Source organism: Oncorhynchus tshawytscha, linkage group LG17 (assembly GCF_018296145.1).
Source record: "Oncorhynchus tshawytscha isolate Ot180627B linkage group LG17, Otsh_v2.0, whole genome shotgun sequence".
In the NCBI taxonomy this organism is placed as follows: domain Eukaryota; kingdom Metazoa; phylum Chordata; class Actinopteri; order Salmoniformes; family Salmonidae; genus Oncorhynchus; species Oncorhynchus tshawytscha.
Window position 1 is genome coordinate 7,880,858 of NC_056445.1, and position 19,881 is coordinate 7,900,738.

General features: G+C 44.7%; 1 protein-coding gene across 5 annotated transcripts in view; it reads right to left on the minus strand.

Annotated features, from left to right (window-relative positions):
* Positions 1-19,881, minus strand: part of LOC112216778 (GRAM domain-containing protein 4-like) — a 66,102-nt gene that overhangs the window by 12,664 nt on the left and 33,557 nt on the right. For 4 of the 5 annotated variants that reach the window (XM_042300057.1, XM_042300056.1, XM_042300055.1 and 1 more), the window contains 6 exons: positions 5,465-5,585; positions 4,662-4,735; positions 2,779-2,923; positions 1,748-1,773; positions 1,542-1,633; positions 891-982 (listed from right to left, as the gene is read on the minus strand). In XM_042300057.1, the coding sequence (XP_042155991.1) occupies positions 891-982; positions 1,542-1,633; positions 1,748-1,773; positions 2,779-2,923; positions 4,662-4,735; positions 5,465-5,585 (550 nt within the window). Of the gene's footprint in view, positions 1-890; positions 983-1,541; positions 1,634-1,747; positions 1,774-2,778; positions 2,924-4,661; positions 4,736-5,464; positions 5,586-18,294; positions 18,609-19,881 lie in introns of those variants that run through there. The other variant, XM_042300059.1, reaches the window with a different exon arrangement.

The following is a 19,881-nucleotide window of genomic DNA, read 5'->3' on the forward strand; positions in this document are numbered from 1 at the left end:
GGAAAAATAATTATTTAGGGCTGTATTATTTCAAGGCTATAGAATACAAAGAAATACATTGTGAAGCATTTGCGAGTGCTACACAATAGGCTGGTAGGGACATAAAGCACTCAGCATTCCGTTGCATTACATCATTACAGTCTATAAATTGTGATATACTAAGTATTAAATTCAATTTAAAACAACAACAAAAATTCATTTTTATAATACATTTTTAGAAATCAGAGTTTGGCCAGTCTGGGGCTTCAGGCTTATGTGATGGTACATGGAGAGGCGGCCAGGAGCAGAGAATATCCCCTCACTTGCAGAGCCACTGGGGATGATAAACACCCTTTTGGCGAATCTTTTCAGGCTGTGCAGAGATGGAGTTGTTTAAAAAAAAAAAAATTCTAAAAAAGGTTTTTAGGCTAAATAACCCAATCAAAACAGAAAGCTCCTTGAACGTGGGAATATGCCAGGAATACTGTATAGATAATAGAACAAAACACGTACGAAACGTCTAAGAGATTTAGATTTGTTATAAATACTTTGCTACAACGACACACTTCGTTATATATCCACCTTAGTTGTGGACACTACATCACTGCACTCCCTTCTCTTGGTCCTCAGCTTTATAAGTCACCTTGATTTAGCACCTGTGTGTTTTATCAGTTAATGAAAAGTTTATGACTACAGATGCATGCTGGGCCAGGCATGCCCCGAGCTCGCGAAGTGAGTGCTACCGGAACAAAATTGGAGTGGATGAGAAGTCCGACGCTCCAGTCTTTGGGAATGCTCTGCTCGAGCTCCACTCACATACTCTGGTTCAGTGTAGTTCATCACTCAGCGTCATCAATACATGACAATGTAACATCAATGTGTGTGTGTGTGTGTGTGTATGCATGTCTCACTTAGCAATGAGGTAATTCAAGGAGAGCCTCAGGATGGCCAAGAAGAGGAGCATGGGGATGGCCCAGCCATGCCACGCAGCATTCATGTAGATCTGAGACCAGAGGAAACACAAATGGCATTCGTCATTTCATCCAGCACTTAGGCTGCATCCTATTTCTCGCAATCACTAGATGTAATATACCAGTCTTCCAAATGACAAGCACTACTGAATATAGTGGGAGATCTGGGACATCGAATGAGAGGAAGTCGAAGAGACAAACAGAAGCGACATTTGGTCGATGTCCATCTCTGTGGAATAGCATGTGTCAAAGTCGAGAGAAGGGTTTCCAGTAGTCAAACTCCTACAGTTACATATTAGTTTCCTTACCCTGTAAGCAGTCTATGGACATGGTATGACAGCGATCCATGCTTTGGTTTTGTTCATCCGTCACCGTTACCAAATGCCAACTTTTTATATTTGTGGCACAACTCCAATGCAAGTCAACGATACCAATATTAGCATTTTTTTGGGGCTTCATGTCCAAATCATCCTAAAAGTCACTCAAATGAATTGTGTAGCACAATGAAGTTACTTCTAGATGATTTGGACATGACTCTCATATCTCTTAATTAAAAATAAAAAAAAGACCGATAGGAGCAGTTGTACTCACTATGAAGGAAATAGCTGAGGTGTACACGGAGTGCCAGTTGGATAAGGCTGAGAGGTTCCTCATGAAGTTAGTGACAGGTCTGGCTCCTCGCTCTGGGGAAAATACAAAATCAGTCATCAACTTGTCACATTACAATATCTGACAGCAGTAGCTCAACGGCAGAAGGTGTGACTGTTCTGAGTGGGAATTCATCTATAAATACTCACTGAGTCGCCTCATGTTTTCTGTTAGCCTGGAGAGAGGGACATACAAAACTGTAGATGTTACAGCAGGAATTTTAGCATGCACTTTACACTGACACCACACAGTGGGGGAGCACAATCCTCAAACGTCTACTAAAAGAGCGAAATGTTCCTGCGGAGGTAGCGACACCTCAACCCACTGATCATTCTGTTTATGAGTCACAGAGGCAAGGAGGAGAGGAAAGAATGAAGAGCTCAATCTATTTCTCTAGGTTCTCTCCACAAAGGTCTGCTACAATACATTCTACATTTTTTATTTCTAGAGCTTTCTACCTGTGCTGCCAACTTTTATCCAATCCGTGTGCACTTCAAACCGTGTACGTATGTGTGTGTGTGTTTACAGTACTCGCCTGCCTACGGTCACAGCAGCCAATGACCTGAAGGATGAGTAAACCCTGTACAATCTGATCTGTGCTGAGCAGCAAAATGAGCCAAGTCCTAGACTGAACCCAGCTAGCTTAAAGTGGAGCATGATGTATGAGTTGCATCTAGACACTGATCTGAGATCAGTGAGGAATTGACCCCCTAATGGTTAAGGTTAGAATTGGGGGATAGTGAAGCTGATCCTAAATCAGTGCCCGAGGGCAATGTCTATAGCCTCAGTCAATGGCTGCAGGGAGTGTGGTAGTGTGGTCAAGCCACCACCAGAGGGCACAGACACTGTATTCAGTGATGTGCAACATATAGAGAAGGTCCAGAGATCGAGTGTCTGTATAGGATTCACATCTCTACTGTTAAGGTTGGGGTGAAAGACTACTGTTTCTGTGAGTGGTAGAGTACTGGCCATGTGGGGTGCAACAAATTCACCATGTTCCAATAGAGACTACTACAACGCAGCCTCTCAATGTGACTTGTCGTTTTCACCACCTCGTTCAGTACTCACCTTTTAGAACATAGAAATACATTTACAAGAACAGACATTCCAATTTAAACCAATAATCCATGATTGTATTTCTAGGATTTTGACAACCCATCATATGAGCACAACGACGCACCTTTTAGCGCTTAGCGGTTCCTCAGCCTCCACAGTGTTCTCCTCCGGGACGAAGCGGAAGTCTTCGATGTAGACCCCCAACCTGTCATAGAGCCACCTCCACGCCCGCAAGTACAGGGTCTCCCCCTGCGGCGGCTTCTCTTTGTCTGGAGGGGGCAGAGTTGAAGGTCACGGTCTCAATAGGCTTCTTTATTTGTTAGTGGGCGCTTCACGTTACTGCACACGAAGAGGACTCGTGTCTGTTCTTTTTGACTTTCATCTCGTCACTGAACATTAATAAAATGCACATTCGAAAGACAGGGAATGAGGGAGAGCGAGGACAAGACAGACACAGGAAGAGAGGTTTACAGGCAGCGCAGGTTTATAATTAGTACAATGAAGTTGCCTCCCTGTCGGTTTGGAGTTTCTGTGACCAAGGGCAACGAACTACCTGAAGCTGTTTATTAAATGAAGACGGGTAGAGAAGGAGATACAGGTCTGTAGATCGCCCTGTTAAGACGCTGGTTTAATTTAGAGTTAATACCAAAGACCCATTAACCTAAATTACACACTGAGCTCCTTGTGTGTCTCGTACAGAAACACAAATTCATGTACGCACATTCTACATTTGGCGAGGCTGCTCTAACTAACACCATGGGCCTGTTTGGCCTAGATTAAACCTAGCCCATTTCCTACAATAAAACCCTCGCCAGTGTCACTAGCGCCTGAAGCTACTTGACAAACTGGTTCTGGAACCCTAAAATAAAACCCTCGCCAGTGTCACCAGCGCCTGACGCTATTTGACAAACTGGTTCTGGAACCCTAAAATAAAACCCTCGCCAGTGTCACCAGCGCCTGAAGCTACTTGACAAACTGGTTCTGGAACCCTAAAACAGTGATCAGGAACCCTAAAATAAAAACCTCGCCAGTGTCACCAGCGCCTGAAGCTACTAGACAAACTGGTTCTGGAACCCTAAAACAGTGATCAGGAACCCTAAAATAAAAACCTTGCCAGTGTCACCAGCACCTGAAGCTACTAGACAAACTGGTTCTGGAACCCTAAAAGAATCAAGATTTTTGCTTTTACAAAAGATACTTCTACAGTTCAAACTGTTCCATCCCACGTACACAAACAGTGTCTTTCTTCCAGCCTGCTGGCAGATAGGCTGCCTGCCAGTTATCTGTGCTCCACACACACTAAAATATATCTGGTAGAGGGGATGTTCAGCGCCCAGAATGTGTTCTGCACTAAACACTGCTATTAAAGCTGCTCGTCCTTACGGTTGGGTTGGAGTTTTAAAATGAATGGGGAAATGGATCCTTCTTGAAGAAATTGTTTTGATACGAGAACACACACACACACACACACACACACATTAACTTTGATGAAAAACAGGTATTCTGCATTGTCTCAAGTGATTCAAGATCCTTTGTGAGTGTGTTTGTCAATATGTGAAATCCCCCATGGAGAAAATAGATTCTCCATCATCCTGAATCCCCCCCCCCCCATATATAGGGTTATTACGGTCTTCCCACAGTCCCCTATAGAGTCACAGGAAACGCCGGTCCCCTGTTCTTTTCCCGTCAGGTCTACAGCCCCACCGGGCTATCACTGGCTTCAACCGGACTCCTGAATGCCTTCCCACAGTCCCTGGCTGCCTTGTAGTCCTACAAACCCTTTTATTTCACTGATGGGAGTTACTGCCGTTTCTGACAAAGGTTTCTTCTGACCCAAGGTTCGTTAAATACTGAAACTGGCATCTTATTTAAGATCTTTACAGATCTGGGATCAGTATCAATCTGGTCTCTTCAATCCATAAACCGTACAGATAGGGGGTGGTTTTTGGGGTTTTACTATCAGCGGTCATAGGCGTTACACCATAGTCCACTTTCTGCCTTGCTTACCTGCGTCTTTGCCATTGGCAGCAGGCGTTGGAGACGGGGGTTTACGGGCAGGCTGTGGCGGCGAGTCTTCCAACCTGATTGGAAGAAAAAAGAGAAAAAAAAAGAGAAAGATTGTTTGTGTACATAGTGTTGCAAAGACTCATTCAAGTACACCCTTCATGGGATTTATGCCGCCTCTAAATTTTGGTTATTTGATGTATAGTGTATCTTCATGCCCCTCTATGCCCTTGTAGACCTTACTGTAAGGCCAAGGAGACATTCCACATGGTGGAAGGTCCTGTTGGCAGGAGCTAAAATGCCACTGAAATCCATTCTGAACGGACTGGGTGAACACGAGGCTTTACTTAAAGGAAAATTCAACCCAAAAACAATCTTTAGGTATTTGTTATGTAGTCCCAACATGTTTTGCATGTCACCAATCATGTTTTCAAGCTATTTATACCCGCTGGAGCGCAGGGTGATCCACCCCACTGAAGGACAACTCACTGGGGTAGGCAGGGTTGCAGCACTGAAGGACAACTCACTGGGGTAGGCAGGGTTGCAGCACTGAAGGCAGCACACACACCTAGAGTTGTTTTATTTAACCAGGTAGGCCAGTAGAGAACAAGTTCTCATTTACAACTGTGACCTTGTCAAGATAAAGCAAAACAGTCCGACAAAAACAACACACAGAAGACAGACAGACCGAGAGACACACCGAGAGACATACACAGACAGAGAGGGATGTGACTATCTCTAAGTGAGCAACACTTAGAGAATGAGATGACACACATTATGTTCCCCTCGCTCTCTCCATCACCGACCTGGATTTTAGCACCTCGTTCATCCTCAGTTCGAGGTCGAGCCTCTTCCCTCTCTCCCTCTCCAGCTCTTCCTTCATCTTCTCCACATTGGTTTCCTCTCGTAGCTTCCTCAACTCCTCTTCTGAAAAACACAACACATTAAATGACTGGTATCATGATGACAATGATGATTATCACCACATTTGTTTACCCCTGTTAATCCACAGACAGACAAATAGATTCCAGAACACAATTTCCATTTGTTCAAAATCTGGTTTTGCAAAACCTTTGAGATGATCTGGATCATATTGTCACAGCTTTACAAGAGGCCATTTCAGAACAACAACAAGTGTTATTCTGGTAGCTTCTGAGCTGTGATTAAATTTCAACCTCTGCAGACTGCAGTACAGAACGATAATCATGGGATGAGATTGTGATCCTCTTACATTGTCCCACTTGGCTCCTTTCACTGCTATGCTATGTATCCTGAGCCGAGCCACTGCGATGCTAAGAGGCTGGTCACTAGTCACAATACACAGCTGACGGAACACTCCGGTAATTGTTTCACTAACGTCCTGTTTCTTTCTTGTTTCCTCGCTTCCTCTTTCAGTCTCTCCGATCCTCTTCTTTCTTACTGACCTCTTTCCCTCCCTCCCTCCCTCCCCTCGCCTGGCTGACTCCAGTAGTGTCAGGTGTCATCAGGTGACTGGGCAGACCATGACTCCTCTCAGCCCCATGCCGGAGCTCAGCCCTGTGTTCATGCTCACACAACCAGTCTCATGAATACTAGAAGAGAGAGGGCAGCTCCTCTCACAAAGACTGGAGGCACATGGTTGATGAACATGGCACATTAACGGATACCAAAAGTGACGCCAGATTCAAATCTTTGCAAAGTGTCTGCAACACACACAGCAAAAAAAGAAACGTCCTCTCACTGTCAACTGCGTTTATTTTCAGCAAACTTAACGTGTAAACATTTGAATGAACATAAGATTCAACAACTGAGACAAACTGAACAATTTCCACAGACATGTGACTAACAGAAATGGAATAATGTGTCCCTGAACAAAAAGAGGGGGGGGGGGGTCAGTATCTGGTGTGTATCTGGTGTGGCCACCAGCTGCAATGCATCTCCTCATGGACTGCACCAGATTTGGCAGTTCTTGCTGTGAGATGTTAACTCCCTCTTCCACCAAGGCACCTGCAAGTTCCCTGACATTTCTGGGGGGGAACGACCCTAGCCCTCACCCTCCGATCCAACAGGTCCCAGACATGCTCAATGGGATTGAGATGCGGGCTCTTTGCCGGCCATGGCAGAACACTGACATTCCTGTCATGAAGGAAATCACGCCCAGAACGAGGAGTATGCTTGTGACATTGTCATGCTGGAGGGTCATGTCAGGATGAGCCTGCAGGAAGGGTACCACAAGGGAGGAGGAGGTCGTCCCTGTAACACACAGCGTTGAGATTGCCTGCAATGACAAGCTCAGTCCGATGATACTGTGGACACACAGCCCCAGACCACGAAGGACCCCCCCACCTCCAAATCAATCCCGCTCCAAAGTAAAGGCCTCAGTGTAAGGCTCATTCCTTCCGACAATAAACACACAACGTGGTCTGCAAATGTGAGGACGATCAGCTGTCCGTCCTGTCTCCCTGAAGCGCTGTCTTAGGCGTCACACAGTACGGACATTGCAATGTCTTGCCCTGGCCACATCTGCAGATCTCATGCCTCCTTGCAGCATGCCTAAGGCATGTTAACGCAGATGAGCAGATACCCTGGGCATATTTCTTTTGGTGTTTTTCAGAGTCAATAGAAAGGCCTGTTTAGTGTCCTAAGTTTTCATAACTGATCTTAATTGCCTACCGTCTGTAAGCTGTTAGTGTCTTAACAACCGTTACGCAGGTGCATGTTCATTAATTGTTTATGGTTCATTGAACAAGCATGGGAAACGGTGTTTAAACTCCTTACAATGAAGATCTGTGAAGTTATTTGGATTTTTATGAATTAAGACAGGGACGTTTCATTTTCTTTCTTCTGAGTTTACACACACAAGCAAAAGTATTCATTCCCCTTGGCGATTTTTCCTATTTTGTTGCATAAGAACCCGTCATTTAAATGGATTTTTATTTGGAATTCATGTATTGAACATACACCTAACCAATTTGGACAACTTTGTGTAATGATTTGTTTTTAACCCCCCTTATTAAACAAAATGGAAAAGTGGTGCGTGCATCTGTATTCACCCACTTTGCTATGAAGCCCCGAAATAAGATCTGGTGCAACAAATTACCTTCAGAAGTTACATAATTATTGAAATAAAGTCCACCTGTACACAATCTAAGTGTCACATGATCTCAGTAATATATATATATATATATACACACACACACCTGTTCTGAAAGGCCCCAGAGTCTGCAATAGCAACAAGCAAGCGGCACCAACAAGCAAGCGGCACCATGAAGACCAAGGAGTGGCAGGCAGCCTAGTGGTTAGAGCGTTGGACAAGTAACCAAGTTTGCAAGATAGAATCCCCGAGCTGACAAGTTAAAATCTGTCGTTCTGCCCCTGAACAAGACAGTTAACCCACTGTTCCTAGGCAGTCATTGAACATAGGAATTCTTGCCTAGTTAAAAGGTAAAATAATAATAATTTTAAAAAATGAGCTCTCCAAACAGGTCAGGGACAAAGTTAAGGTTAAATACAGATCAGGGTTGGGTTATAAAAAATTTAATAATTGGAACTTTGAACATCCCATTAAAGCACCATTAAATCCATTATAAAAAAAATTGAAAGAATTTGGCACCACAACAAACCTGCCAAGAGAGGACAGCCCACCTATTAAAAATAAATAAATAAACATTTTAAACTCACGGACATTGGAGGGCGTTAATCAGAGAGTAAACAAAGAGACCAAAGATAAGCCTGAAGGAGCTGCAAAGCTCCACAGCAGAGATTGGAGTATCTGTCCATAGGACCACTAAGCTGTACACTTCACAGAGCTGGGCTTTATGGAAGAGTGGCCAGAAAAAAGCCATTGCTTAAAGAAACAAATAAGCAAACATGTTTGGTGTTCACCAAAAGGCATGTGGGAGATCCCAAACATATGGAAGAAGGTACTCTGGTCAGATGAGACAAAAATGGAGCCTTTTGGCCATCAAGGAAAATGCTATGTCTGGCGCAAACCCAACGCCTCTCATCACCCCAAGAACGCCATCCACACACGGTGGTGGCAGCATCATGCTGTGGGGATGTTTTTCATCGGCAGGGACTGGGAAACTGGTTAGAATTGACGGAATGATGGATGGCGCTAAATACAGGGAAATTCTTGAGGGAATCCTGTTTCAGTCTTCCAGAGATTTGAGACTGGGACAGAGGTTTATCTTCCAGCACGACAATGACCCTAAGCATACTGCTAAAGCAACACGAGTGGTTTAAGGGGAAACATTTAAATGTCTTGGAATGGCCTTGTCAAAGCCCAAACCTCAATCCAATTGAGAATCTGTGGTATGACTTAAAGATTGCTGTACACCAGCAGAACCCATCCAACTTGAAGGAGCTGGAGCAGTTTTGCCTTGAAGAATGGTCAAAAATCCCAGGGGCTAGATGTACCAAGCTTATAGAGACATACCTCAAGAGACTTGCATCTGTAATTGCTGCAAAAGGTGGCTCTACAAACTATTGACTTGAATAGTTATGACCGCTCAAGTTCAGTTTTTTTTGTCTTATTTCTGGTTTGTTTCACAATAAAAAATATTCTGCATCTTCAAAGTGGTAGGCATGTTGTTTAAATCAAATGATACAAAAATATATTTTAATTACAAGTTGTAAGGCAACAAAATAGGAAAAATTCCAAGGGGGGTGAATACTTTCACAGCCACTGTATATAGGATACAACCATAAAATGAACATATTATATATGTAGTAACAAAAAGTGTTAAATCAAAAAAAATATATATATTCTTCAAAGTAGCCACCCTTTGCCTTCACAGCTTTGCAAATTCTAGGCACTCTCTCAACCAGCTTCACCTGGAAGGCTTTTCCAACAGTCTTGAAGGAGATCCCACATACGCTGAGCACTTGTTGGCAGCTTTGAATTCACTCTGCAGTCCAACTCATCCCAAACCACCTCAAATTGGGTTGAGGTCAGGTCACTCTTCCTCTTTGTCAAATAGCCGTTACCCAGCCTTGGAGGTGTGTTTTGATAGTGATAGTGTGATAATGATAGTGGGACTAAGCGCAAACCAGATGGGATGGTGTAGTACTGCAGAATGATGGTTAAGTGTGCCTTGAATTCTAAATAAAATCATAGCAAAACACCACCACACCACCTCCACCATGCTTCTTGGCAGCAATTCGACCATGAAGCCCTGATTCACAAACTCACAGTTGATGTTGAGATCTGTCTGGTACTTGAACTCTGAAGCATTTATTTGGGCTACAATTTCCTAAGCTGGTAACTTATCTGCAGCAATAGTAACTCTGGGTCTTCCTTTCCTTAGGCGGTCCTCATGAGAGCCAGTATCATCACTGCGCCTGGTTTTTGCGACTGCACTTGAAGAATTTATGAAAGTTCTTGAAATGTTGACCTTGTTGAAATGTTGAACTTCATGTCTTAAAGTCACAACGGACTGTCATTTCTTTTTGGTTATTTGAGCTGTTCTTGCCATAATATGGGCTTCGTCTTTTACCAAATAAGGCCATCTTCTGTATAGCCCCACCCACCCACCTACCTACCATGTCACAACTGATTATCTCAAACGCATTAAGAAGGAAAGAAATTCCACAAATGAACTTTTAGCAAGGCACAACTGTTAATTGAAATGCATTCCAGGTGACTACCTCAAAGTTGGTTGAGAGAATGCCAAGTGTGCAAAGCTGTCAAGGCAAAGGGTGGCTTATTTTGATGAATCTCAAACAAAATATTTAGATAAGTTTTTTTTTTTTTTTAACACTTTGTGGTTACTACATGATTCCATATGGTGTTATTTCATAGTTTTGATGTCTTCACTATTATTCTACAACGTAGAAGCCACAATCAATTTGAAATATTAAAGCCGATCCACCCCTCCCAACAAAAGAAAAGGAAACAAAAAAAGACTGGAGCAGAGGATGAGATGAGTTCTACTGTTTTCAACTGAGTTGTCAGTTGGAAAACAATAGAAGCTAAACTCTGGTCAGGAGCAACAAAGCAAAGTGAGGAGATCCACCGCCCTTATACAAATGCTAAGGAATGGTAGGGTAAACACTGCCATACTGTAGATCAGTGCTGAGGTGAGGGGTTGTCAAATGTATTATCAGTGATAAAAATAGATGGGTAAACTCTGACCGCCGTTCACAGTGAGTTTAGTAAAGCGCCTATATTGTCAATGCATTTTTATTTATTTTTTCGGCATAAGGTGGGTAAAAGCTTAAGCAAAAAAAAAAAAAAACAAACAAAAAAAAGGTAAACAGCGTTTAACCCTTCACTACACCACGTAGGTTCACCGCTCAGGGTACTTATTTTCTATGGGAATGTCAATTACAGTAAATGAACACAGCTCAACAGCCAGTGGAACGAACATCCATTATAAATGACTACCCACACCATATCACAACACTCGTCTCCATACAACAAGGGTATAATGTCCTGTCTCACACACACACACACCAGTCATAACTCAGTGGCTGACCTAATGCTAGAAGCTACGTACAAATTACTGCACCCACATGACATGCGTCCATATAGATATTGGTGTTACTTTACCCCACAGCCTTCGATCAGTCTTTCTCCTAAACATTAATAGTGCTGTTCCAAAAGAAAACGTGCTGCTACTAACATCCCATCTTATTCCGAGTCGCCTATGTACTGAAGCAACCTTACACAGCAACCCCGCTAGCCTGTACAGTGTGATTAGACAGACCTGTCACCAGGATCACTCTGACTCCAAAGCAGCACAGACACTAGGGGTCAAAATCAAAACAGAGAAGGACAAAAGAGAGGGTGAGAGAGGAAAAAAATAAAGAACAGATCAATAGATTTCTGTCCGCCCGGTGAGTGCATGTTGAGAGAAGAGAAAGAGGGGAGGGGGGGGGTTGACAAAAAGAGAGGGCGAAAGAGACGCTACTCCCCCCTGTAGGGCTACATGTATAATTCACAGACTGTTTCCTCTACCACCATCTCCCTAATTATCTAACATAGGAGATTTATACTACAGCAGTGTCACACTTCTCTCTCTCTCCATCGCTCTCATTTCTACCTGTTAACCCTCATCAAATATGTATCAGTCCCCCACGCTACCCCCTACCTGCTAGCACAGCCACAAGCAGAGTATCGAAGTTCTCTCTCTGAGCTGGAGGATACAGAACATAGAAATATAATTCATTCCATTTCTAGGATATAGAACCCAGACGACAGATGAGCTGTCTCTTTCTCCCATCCCCATACATTCCCCGCCCTCCCTTCACCTCTCTTCCTCCCTCCTTGTACAGATCTCTTCCTCCCTTTCTCTGTCCCTCAATCCAGTTAATAATGGCCCCCAGACAGGTAGAATGGAATATCTCATTGTGTTCTGTCAGTGTATGAATAAAAGTGCCCGTCTGGGTGGAAAGCTCATATGTCTTGCAGAAAAAATGGCAAGCCTCATCCTCCTACAGATACGATCTGGTATGAATGAACATGGAAGAGTTGGCTGAAGCACTGGCAGAATGACCCACCTGACTATAGCTCTACTGTATACTCCAGTACTACAGGGGAGGTATCTGAATGCATCTAAAACAAGCCCACTTACTTAGTAGCGAGTACAACTCCGCTTCAATTCGGCGTATCATACAAGTTACTACAGTACTTTAACAATGGAAGTTTGCTTTATTTGACCTCTACCCCACTTTGTATGTGTAATCATGATCATAAACATGTATTTATGTAAACGTCCTATAGGGTAAAGGTTCTGTGTCAGCCCTGCTAGTTTAGCGTGGCACTGAAAAACAATGTAGCAAGTTGTTGGTTCACAATTCGCTTTGTTTTAAAAATGGTCAAGATTTATTCAGAACAGCAATGGGTATTGCATACCATGTATGCAAATAGTCCCAACGTTTTGGTTGAATCTTTGCCAATGTGCAATTCGGTCATTATGATCTGTTTGAATGAACATGTGTAAAGGCTTTCCTAAAAACCCTTCCCTAATTAAAATGTTGACTGCAAAGTAGGCCTACCTGGCTGAATGATGTGATGATTTGTATCAGTCGCGGGGCATTCGTTTAGCAAACTCTGGCCTCACATATGGCCTACACTGTACAGGACAAAAACAGCTAGCCAAACACAACGACGCGCAATTGAATTAAAAAGGACAACTATATTAGTGGGAACTGGGACACGCTGTTGTACATGTCGATCCAGAGCATCCCAAACATGCTCAATGGGTGACACGTCTGGTGGGTATGCAGGCCATGGAAGAACTGGGAAATGTTGAGCTCCAGGAATTGTGTACAAATCCTTGCGACATGGGGCCGTGCATTACCATGCTGAAACATGAGGTGATGGCGGCGGATGAATGGCACAATGGGCCTCAGAATCTCGTCACCGTCTCTCTGTGCATTAAAATTTCCATCGATAAAATGCAATTGTGTTCATTGTCCATAGCTTATGCCTGCACATACCATAACCCCACCATGGGACACTGCTCACATCAGCAAATCACTCGCCCAAACAAAGCCATACACGCCGACTGCCATCTGCCCGGCACTGCAGTCAGGTCAAGACCCTGGTTAGGACGACGAGCATGCAGATGAGCTTCCCTGGAGACAATTGACAGTTTGTGCAGAAATTCTTCGCTTGTAAAAACCCACAGTTCCATCAGCTGTCTGGGTGGTTGAACTCAGACGACCCTGCAGGTCCTGGGCTGGCATGGTTACACGAGGTTTGCGGTTGTGAGGCAGGTTGGATGTATTCTTTAAAACAGCAGCTTACAGTAGAGAAATGAACATAACATTCTCTCTGACAACAGCTCTGGTGGACAGTCCTGCAGTCAGCATGCCAATTATACACTCCCTTAACTCTGTGGCATTGTGTTGTGTGACAAAACTGCACATTTTAGAGTGGCCTTTTATTGTGTGCGACCAAATCAGGTGCTGGGGCCCATCAACTGAAAAAGTTTGTCGCACAAGCGCCACCGGTGGAAAAAGTTTGTCTCGACTTGAGCACTGCGTGGTATAAGTAGCTTAGTTGTGACCTCGTGCTAAGTGCCAGAGAAGGCCTGTAACCCTATTAGACAACAGCTGACAGGACAGAGAGGCAGCCTAGGTAATAAGAGTGAAGCATTCTGGGTAATGTAACACACAGGCCTCTCCCCATGCTTGTGTAATGGGTATTGAATGTACTGGAGTAATCAGGCGGAGCCAGTCACACTGTCACTCTTCATCCCGTCAGCAGGTCATCGAGATGGCCCCAACACTGGGCCTGCCTGCCCTAAGCCCGGACCCCCTCTACCCCACCGAAAAACATCTAAGGTTGCTCATCAACAGAGGATGCATTTACCTCCACCCTCCCCATTCCACCCCTTCCCTGTGGGTCTGAAAGCAAATAAAGTTTTTAAAAAATAAGATTTTGTAAAAATGTTGGTTTTATCGTTTGTTTATTTGTATGGGTATAATTTTCCAGGCCTTAATTGTCATTTGACTAGCACCATTCGCTCTGCTCTCACTGTCAATAATTCTAATGTTGTAACTTCTAACAGTGGCCGGTGGGGGGGGTGATTGCCTTCTAAGTGCCAACATCTTTTTTGATGTTCTGCCTGACAGTTGTAATGGTCTCTGATCGTTTGAGAGATTCAAGGAGCTACTGACGTTTAGTAACATAGTAGATGCAACTCATTGAATATTTACATTCATGCACTTTGAAATGTAACTGTAGGGCACTCCCACACCATATGAAGGAATGTGCCTACCTGATTTAAGGGGAACAGTAAACAAATTTAAATTGTAAAAAAAACTTTTCCTTGAATTTAAACACCAGTCTGAACAACCTTCAAACGTTTAAATAGATGGTTTGGATTACGGGATGTCAAGGTAATATTGTTCCACATTCTGTTCCAGTTAAAGGTTCACATTCATTAACGGCTCAGAATGAGCTTTCTAAAAGTTGTTTATATGGAGATCAACCCTTTCGGGAGCACAGATCATTTATTTATAAATCATTGGATGGTTCGGTAGTTTCTATAGGCCAGAATAGCTGACCTAAGTTGTAAAAATAGGAGTTGTCTGTTAAAATACACTGAGTATACAAAACATTAAGAACGGGGACCTGAAGAACTAATACCTGTTTCTCTGAGTTGTGGCTGAACATGGACACAGATAATATACACTGGGTGTACAAACTGCAGGCCACACTACTTGCCTAGAGAGTTCTCAGCTATACTTTTAGTTTATTTACCACCACAGACAGATGCTGGCACCAAGACCGCACTCAGTCAGCTGTATAAGGAAATAAGCAAACCACTCACCCAGAGGCGGCGCTCCTAGTGGCCGGAGACTTTAATGCAGGGAAACTTAAATCAGTCCTACCAAATCTCTATCAACATGTTAAATGTGCAACCAGAGGGAAAAGAAAATTCTAGCTCACCTGTACTCCACACACAGAGACGGTCTATAAAAAGTGGTCAGATGAAGCAGATGCTAAACTACAAGACTGTTTTTCTATCACAGACTGGAACATGTTCCGGGATTCTTCCGATGACATTGAGGAACACACCACATCAGTCAATGGCTTTATCAATAAGTGCATTGAGGAGGTCGTCCCCACAGTGACTGTACGTACATACCCCAACCAGAAGCCATGGATTACAGGCAACATTCTCACTGAGCTAAAGGGTAGAGCTGCCGCTTTCAAGGTGCGGGACTCTAACCCGGAAGCTTACAAGAAATCCCGCTATGCCCTGCGACGAACCATCAAACAGGCAAAGCGTCAATACAGGACTAAGATTGAATCATACTACACCGGCTCCGACGCTCGTCGGATGTGGCAGGGCTTGCAAACTATTACAGACTACAAAGTGAAGCACAGCTGCGAGCTGCCCAGTGACACGAGCCTACCAGACGAGCTAAATCACTTCTATGCTTGCTTCGAGGCAAGCAACACTGAGGCATGCATGAGAGCATCAGCTGTTCCGGACGACTGTGATCACGCACTCCGTAGCTGACGTGAGTAAAACCTTTAAACAGGTCAACATACACAAGGCTGCGGGGCCAGATGGATTACCAGGATGTGTACTCCGGGCATGTGCTGACCAACTGGCAGGTGTCTTCACTGACATTTTCAACATGTCCCTGATTGAGTCAGTAATACTAACATGCTTCAAGCAGACCACCATAGTCCCTGTGCCCAAGAACACAAAGACAAACTTCCTAAATTACTACAGACCCATAGCACTCACGTCCATAGCCATGAAGTGCTTTGAAATGCTGGTAATGGCTCACATCAACACCATTATCCCAGAAATCCTAGAACCACTCCAAATAGCATACCACCCAAACAGATCCACAAATGATGCACTCTATTGCACTCCACACTGCCCTTTCCCACCTGGACAAAAGGAAAACCTATGTGAGAATGCTGTTCATTGACTACAGCTCAGCATTCAACACCATAGTACCCTCAAAGCTCATCACCAAGCTAAGGATCCTGGGACTAAATACCTCCCTCTGCAACTGGATCCTGGACTTCCTGAAAGGCCGCCCCCAGGTAGTGAGGATAGGTAGCAACACATCTACCACGCTGATCCGCAACACTGGAGCTCCCCAGGGGTGTGTGCTCAGTCCCCTCCTGTACTCCCTGTTCACCCGCAACTGCATGGCCAGGCACTACTGCAACACCATCATTAAGTTTGCTGACGACACAACAGTGGAAGGCCTGATCACCGACAACGACAAGACAGCCTATAGGGAGGTCAGAGATCTGGCCGGGTGGTGCCAGAATAACAACCTCTCTCTCAACGTAACCAAGACTAAGGTGATGATTGTGGACTACAGAAAAAGGAGCACCAAGCACATCCCCATTCTCATCGACGGGGCTGTAGTGGAGCAGGTTGAGAGCTTCAAATTCCTTGGTGTCCACATCAACAACAAACTATCAAGATCCAAACACACCAAGACAGTCGTGAAGAGGGCACGACAGACTATTCTCCCTCAGGAAACAAAAAACTATTTGGCATGGGTCCTGAGATCCCCAAAAGGTTCTACAGCTGCAACATCGAAAGCATCCTGACTGGTTGCATCACTGCCTGGTACGGCAATTGCTCAGCCTCCGACCGCAAGGCACTTCAGAGGGTAGTGTGTTCGGCTCAGTACATCACTGGGGCAAAGCTGCCTGCCATCCAGGACCTCTACACCAGGCGGTGTCATAGGAAGGCCCTAAAAATTGTCAAGACCCCAGCCACCCGAGTCAGCCTCTTCTCTCTACTACCGCATGGCAAGCGGTACCGGAGTGCCAAGTCTAGAACAAAAAGGCTTCTCAACAGTTTTTACCCCCAAGCCATTAGACTCCTGAACAGGTAACCAAGTAGTTACCCAGACTATTTGCATTGTGTGCCCCCACAACCCCTCTTTTACACTGCTACTACTCTGTTTCTCTTATATGCATAGTCACTTTAACTATACATTCATGTACATACTACCTCAATTGGCCCCACCAACCAGTGCTCCCGCACATTGGCTAACCGGGCTATCTGCATTGTGTCCCATCACCCACCAACCCCTCTTTTTACGCTTCTGCTACTCTCTGTTCATCATATATGCATCGTCACTTTAACAATACCTACATGTTGTCAATAAGCCTGACTACCAGGTGAGGGGGTGCAACTCAATGTTAGAAAGGTGTTCCTAATGTCTGGTATACTCAGTGTACATGAGTCTTTAAAATCATGGAATGTTCTAAAATTCACACTGTCCATGATTCCGGCAATGGTGCAGATTCCACATTAGAACCACGGGGGTGGGGGGGTGGGGGTGCAAAAGGCCACCCTCCAGAGCAAGGCATTTTGACTCAGTTGTTTTTCAATTTTGCGGCAAACAGAAAATGTGAGAGCAATAATAAGACCAAGGCACAGTTCACATTGATTAAGGGATACCTCTTCCAGGGCAATAGGAGACACCATATTTCTCTCTGTACTCAGCCAGGGGGCGGAAGAATCATGTCTAAACCAACTTAGGACGGGACAAAACGCTAGTGCCTGGAAATACAATTTATACAGACGTATTCAGTTACATTTAATTATCACAACGGAAAGCACACCTGTGCTCCAAGCAGAGATAACAGAGGTGCTAGTGTACTTCTAACACTTAAGCGTCAGAATCAGGAGTGCAGTTTACCCTGGGTCACAGTGGCACAGTAACAGAGCGTGCCTGTTTCCCTTCCTTCTCTGGCCACAATGAACCCCAGTAACATACAACATCCTACAACCCAGGGTCAGAGTCACGCACAAATATCATGTTTGTGGTTCAATTGTCCTTAAATAGCTAAGACTCATGCCCGAGTGTCGCTCTCCCATTCTCTCCACTGACCAGCTGAGAAGAAACTGATTTTTTCGGTTCGAGTGCCATCTCCTCATAATCCATATCCCACTCATCCACACACAGTGGGGAGACGGAGTCCTTCACAGTTAGAGTGATGTGTCATACCCTAGAGCTGCTGGTCTAACCAATGAAACTTTAAATCTACAGGAGGTACACAGACAGGTCAGAGAGTTAGGAGATAGTTACCCAGAAAAGGCAGGTTAAATATTCTGGGGCTATCGAGACAGACAAACGGATCACATGAACCTACTGAGGTTGTGGGAGACCGAGGTCTTAAAAACTACAATGGGTCATGTTAACTTACTGAGGTTGAGGTTGCTCTTGTGAGATTTAATCTTGTCGGTCCAACCTCCGTCAACGAGCCCGTCAAAGTCTGGGCCTGGGCCGCTGCAGTCCTCCATCTCCTCTGATACACAGCCAGCACACCCTGCTGAGCTAGTGTATTGACCGACACCACAGGATCCCACACTCCAACTGGGCTATGGTATCGACCAAATCCAGAAGCGACCCAACTCTCTACACCTCAGAGAAGCGACCCGCCAGCACTGATACAGGCCCAAACAACCTCGTCCCACTACGCTGAAGTTGGGATTCAGTGGAAGGTTACTGCCTAACGGACCTGACCCAAATAGACTCAGAATCTCTCTGCACTCAAATACAGCTCCTAGTCAGCCGGTCTAGGTGTCAAGTTCATAGCCTTGCGTCACACTGCGACATCTGTACCAAACAAACAACCTCATAGCTGATCAAAACTCCAGAGGAGAGAATCAGGGTATGTGGGTCAAGTCTGCTTATAGCAAGTCACAGCTGGATCCTATAGCATAAATACAAGAGAGGCCTTCCAGTCTGCAGAGTTAGAGATGGAGCCTTGAGTCCTTAAAACGTTCTGGAATCTACCAACCAAGTACGTTGGACTACTCCCCTCCCATGCAGTCTGTCCCGACAGAACCTCAGGACCCCTATACTAGTCAAAGGCAGCGTCCAGTGTGAATGCCATGTGTGTATGCAAGCAGACCAAAAAAATCCCTCATCTAGGCTAAGAGAAGGAAAAGTACTGCATGAGATTACACCAGCAGAACAATGGGTCCATTCACACACACCGACCTGCTGTGTTCACTGTTCACATTCTGTACAGTACTTAACACACCAACAACGAGGGTAAGTAGTTCGTGTAAGACAGCGCTTTTGCATGCATGTACACATCAATTTAAAAAAAAACATGGCCGTGTCATGTACTGTAAACGTAAACTTCATTTTAACACGCATGATGTGGATTGGTCAAATCGGTAGGTGGGGACAGTCAGAGACTGATTGGCTGATCTATTAACCCCGGCACACACGCAAAGCCCATGCACACAGGGTCGATCTATTAAACAACACAGACCCTACAGGTCACAGAGGCACTGTACTATTGACACAAACTCCACCCTACTGTGACCCCGATGTCACCATACCTCATGCTATTGTTGATGTCACTGCTGTCCTGACACAATCCAACTGCATTCCATACAGGACAGTTAGTTCTGTCCTGTTCTGTTGGTGACTGGCTGGCTGACTGATCAATATTCTCCTATTGCTGCCCTGCCCTACATCCCACTGGGTTAGAGAGACACACACACAGAACCCTGTGTCAAATCAGAGGGTCTGTTGTCCGGACTTCTGGAAGTTTCTATAGGGGTGCCACAGGGTTCAATTCTCGAGCCGACTCTTCTCTGTATATATGACGTCGCTCTTGCGGCTGGTGATTCTCTCATCCACCTCTACGCAGATGACACATTCTGTATTCATCTGGCCCTTCTTTGGACACTTAAACCTCCAAACGAGCTTCAATGCCATACAACTCTCCTTCCGTGGCCTCCAACTGCTTTTAAGTGCTAGTAAAACAAAATGC